The sequence below is a fragment of the Vitis riparia genome, chromosome 9 (genome assembly GCF_004353265.1).
Source record: "Vitis riparia cultivar Riparia Gloire de Montpellier isolate 1030 chromosome 9, EGFV_Vit.rip_1.0, whole genome shotgun sequence".
NCBI classification, from domain to species: Eukaryota; Viridiplantae; Streptophyta; class Magnoliopsida; order Vitales; family Vitaceae; genus Vitis; species Vitis riparia.
In genome coordinates, this window is record NC_048439.1 from 20156330 (window position 1) to 20160119 (window position 3790).

A 3790-nucleotide genomic window follows, 5' to 3' on the forward strand; every position below is an offset into this window, starting at 1 on the left:
GATTGTCTTTATGACTTCTTATTATGAAAAAATTTCTATATCGCTTTTGGCTACTACAAAATTAAAATATCAACAATTACAAGCTTCTAGTTTAATTATATAAAATATGACTTACATAGCTTCTAATTATGAGATAAAAGAAATAAAATTATAAGAATAAAAGCGGAATACAATGACATACTGCTTTTCATCTATATTTTGAAATAAAAGTATTTGAAGAAAATAAGACTTCGTATGTATAAAAATTCTTGTAGATAAATTGTTCTCTTTTTCAACCCATAGTATCATACTAATAATGTATTATAAAATAAACACAAAAATTTAAAAAGAAGAAGGTGAAGAAAATAGGATGAGAAGATAATTTAAGTGTTCGGTTTTTCTTTATTAATTTATGAATCCTTATTTATAGGTTAAGGGTAATAGCAATATGATAAGATTATAAACATGGTAATAGTATTGTCATTCGCGATATATCATATACATTTATAATAGTAAATGGCTTTTTTTATTTTTATTTTTTATTATAAAAAATTTTGGAAAATATTTTAAAACAAAGGTTATATTTAGTAAAAAAATTCCTTTGTTTTATTCATTTGAGTGAGTATATCCAGTCCAATCTCTTCACCAAAAGTATCCATACCTTTTTGAGGTCACCCAAAGAACACACCTTAGAATTGGCATAGTTGGTGTTTTAGTTTTTAAATGTCAATGGCAGATGCCTCCAAAGGTCAGAAAACTCATGACCAGGCCAAGGCCCAGCCATGGGCCCAAAGTTTCATTATAACTGGGCTCAAGCCAAATTGGGCTTGAGCTGGGCTGGGCTGGAATTTTATCACACCTTTGTTTTTTGGGTGGTGGAATGTATTCTTGGATTTTGGACTATGGTGGTTGAGATTGAGTGAGATTCTTGGTAATTTTGAGAGTCGTGTTTGGTTTGAATCTGGTACTCTTCTTTCTACTTGTTTTGGTGAGTTTGGTGGAGAAAGAAACTGAAGATTATGGTTTCTTTCACACATTCAATAAACCCACTTACAATATTTAGCTCGCTTCATTTTCAATATGTTCCAAAGCTAAAACTCCAGTGAGTGTTCAAAGCTTTCAGGCAATGGCTGAGGTAGACAGCTTTCAGAATCTGCTAGCTGCAAGGATGTTTTTGAAAACAAGCCTAGAGAAATCAAGAACTGTAGCTTCTGCCCTGGAGAAAACCGGCCCCAGGTTGGAAGAGATTAAGCAAAGACTGTCATCATTGGAAGCTGCGGTTCGGCCTCTTCGGGCACAGAAATGTAGTCTTGCTGCAGTTGGGGGCCATATCAGCCGCGCAGTTGGCCCTGCTGCTGCAGTTCTGAAGGTGTTTGATGCCATCCATGGGCTGGAGAAGTCGCTTTCGTCTGACCCGACTTCAGACCTCTATGGGTACCTCTTAGTCGTTAAAAGGCTGGAGGAGGCCTTGAGGTTTCTGGCTGAGAATTGTGGATTGGCAATAAGGTGGTTGGAGGATGTGGTTGAGTTCTTGAAAGATAATGGCGTCACCGATGATCACCGGTACCTCTCCAATGTGACTAAATCTTTGAACATCCTCAGGGAGTTGCAGGCGAGCGAAGAACGTGCCCGTCTCGATGGAGGGCTTCTCAGTGCTGCATACGACAAGCTGGAAACCGAATACAGACGGCTTTTGGGAGAAAATGGTGTTCCTCTTCCCATCATTTCCTCGTCATCTTCCATTGTTGCTCCATCATCTTTACCGGTTTTTGTTATTCAGAAGTTGCAGGCCATTATTGAGAGGTTGAGTGCCAATAATAGACTTGAAAACTGCATTTCTACTTATATTGATATTCGTAGTTCAAATGTTACAGCATGCTTAGAAGCTCTTGGTTTGGACTACCTCGAGATATCTATCTTCGAGTTCGATAATTTTCAGAACATGGAGAGTTCCATAGATCTGTGGAGCAAGCATTTAGAGTATGCTGTGAAGAATCTGCTGGAGCTCGAGTACCAGCTCTGCAACGACGTTTTTGAGAAGATCGGGTTGGATGTTTCAATGGATTGCTTTGCAAGGATTGCTATCCAGTCCGGATTTCTGGCTTTCATTCAGTTTGGGAACACTGTCACAGAGAGTAAGAAAGATGCAGTCAAGCTCTTTAAACTATTGAAAATCTTCCATACTTTGAATGAACTGAGATTGGATTTCAACCGCCTGTTCGGGGGAAAATCTTGCATTGAAATTCGAATCCCAACCAGGCATCTCATCAAGAGGGTGATCGATGGTGCTTGTGAGATATTTTGGGAGCTTTTGCCGCAGGTGGAGGCTCATAAGGGGACTTCTCCTCCTTCCAATGGCAGTGTTCCAAGTCTGGTGAGCTTCGTCGTTGACTACTGTAACCAGCTGCTCCAGGATGATTACAGGCCAACCATGATACAGGTTCTGGAGATTCACCAGAACTGGAAACACCAAAAATTTCAAGGGGAACTCTTGAGGAAGGAGGTCTGCAACATTGTGGAGGCAGTTCAGCGGAACCTGGATGCCTGGTCCAAGGCCTATGAGGACACCTCACTGTCCTACATTTTCTTGATGAATAATCACTGTCACTTGTACAAGGCCCTCAAGGGGACAAGCCTTGGGAACCTCATAGGTGACTCTCAGTTGAGAGAACACAAAAAGTACAAGGACTATTACGCGTCGATCTACTTGAGGGAGAGTTGGGGAATGCTTCCAGGCCTTTTAGGCCATGAGGATGAGACCTTGTTCTCAGGTGGAAGGGCCATGGCCTGCAGTCTGGTGAAGAAGAAGCTGAAGGCATTCAATGAGGCCTTGGATGGAACCTATAAGAAGCAATCGAACTGGGACGTGGCCGACGAAAACCTCAGGAAGAGGATATGCCAGCTTGTGGTTGATGCCATTGTGCCTGTATATAGGAGCTACATTCAGAAATATGGGCATTTTATTGAACAAGATGGCATTAAGAATGTGAAAATTTACTCTGAAGAGGGTTTGGTGAATATGCTGAGCTCAATGTTTCAGTCAAAGAAGGGGAAGCGTTATAGCACTAATACCAGGCATTCCATTGATAAAATGAGTGAGATTGTCACCAGTCGGTTTCCCTCTACTACTGTTGTAGCATGATTATGTATCCTGTTTTTGTCTCTCATTAACCATGAGGGACTCCTTACTTCTTATAATCTTGATCTAATTTGCTTATAAGAGAATTGTGTGGAAAAGTAATGAATTAATGAGGGGATTGGAGTGTATGCTATGATATTTTCTCGGACTTGCAATATTTAGGTTAAGGGATGTGATTAGCACTCGAAATTATCTTTCTACGCTCAAAAGAAAGATTTTATATACCATTTGAGTGTCATTTAGTATTCTTTAACCTAAATATATACTAAGCCTACTTTTGAGTACTAGTGATTGAAAAATGCAATATAGAGAGAACAAAGAGCATCATGTAGGGAAGTCTCAAAAGCAACACATAAATTTGAGGATGGTGGAAACATGAATGCTTAAGGGGCAAAGGAAGACTTGGGGAGGGATTTAGGTGATGTTTGGTTTTTTACTTAATTGTAAATAGAACCTTAATGCTTAATAGTGTTAAATATTAAATTGTTTATTTTTGTAGTATTTTATTTCTATTAAGTATTAAAAAATAAAGAAAAACCAATATGTTATTTTTTCTATTTAGAAAAAACTACATATTTTGACTTTTTTTATTCAGTAAAAAATTTATAATAAGTCATGAAAAATTAGAAAAAACAAATAACTTAAATTTTGAAAACAAATTGCTTTCAGTAA

General features: G+C 38.3%; 1 protein-coding gene across 1 annotated transcript; it reads left to right on the forward strand.

Annotated features, from left to right (window-relative positions):
* The first annotated feature begins 1082 nt into the window (after positions 1-1082).
* LOC117921976 (exocyst complex component EXO70A1-like) lies at positions 1083-3177 on the forward strand. Its single transcript, XM_034839924.1, has one exon. The coding sequence runs from the start codon at positions 1106-1108 to the stop codon at positions 3119-3121; it is 2016 nt and encodes a 671-aa protein (XP_034695815.1). The 5' UTR covers positions 1083-1105; the 3' UTR covers positions 3122-3177.
* The last annotated feature ends 613 nt before the right edge of the window (positions 3178-3790 follow it).

What these genes read in the sequence shown, in the direction of transcription:
- LOC117921976 (XM_034839924.1), top strand. Translation starts at nt 1,106, where the DNA reads ATGGCTGAGGTAGACAGCTTTCAGAATCTGCTAGCTGCAAGGATGTTT.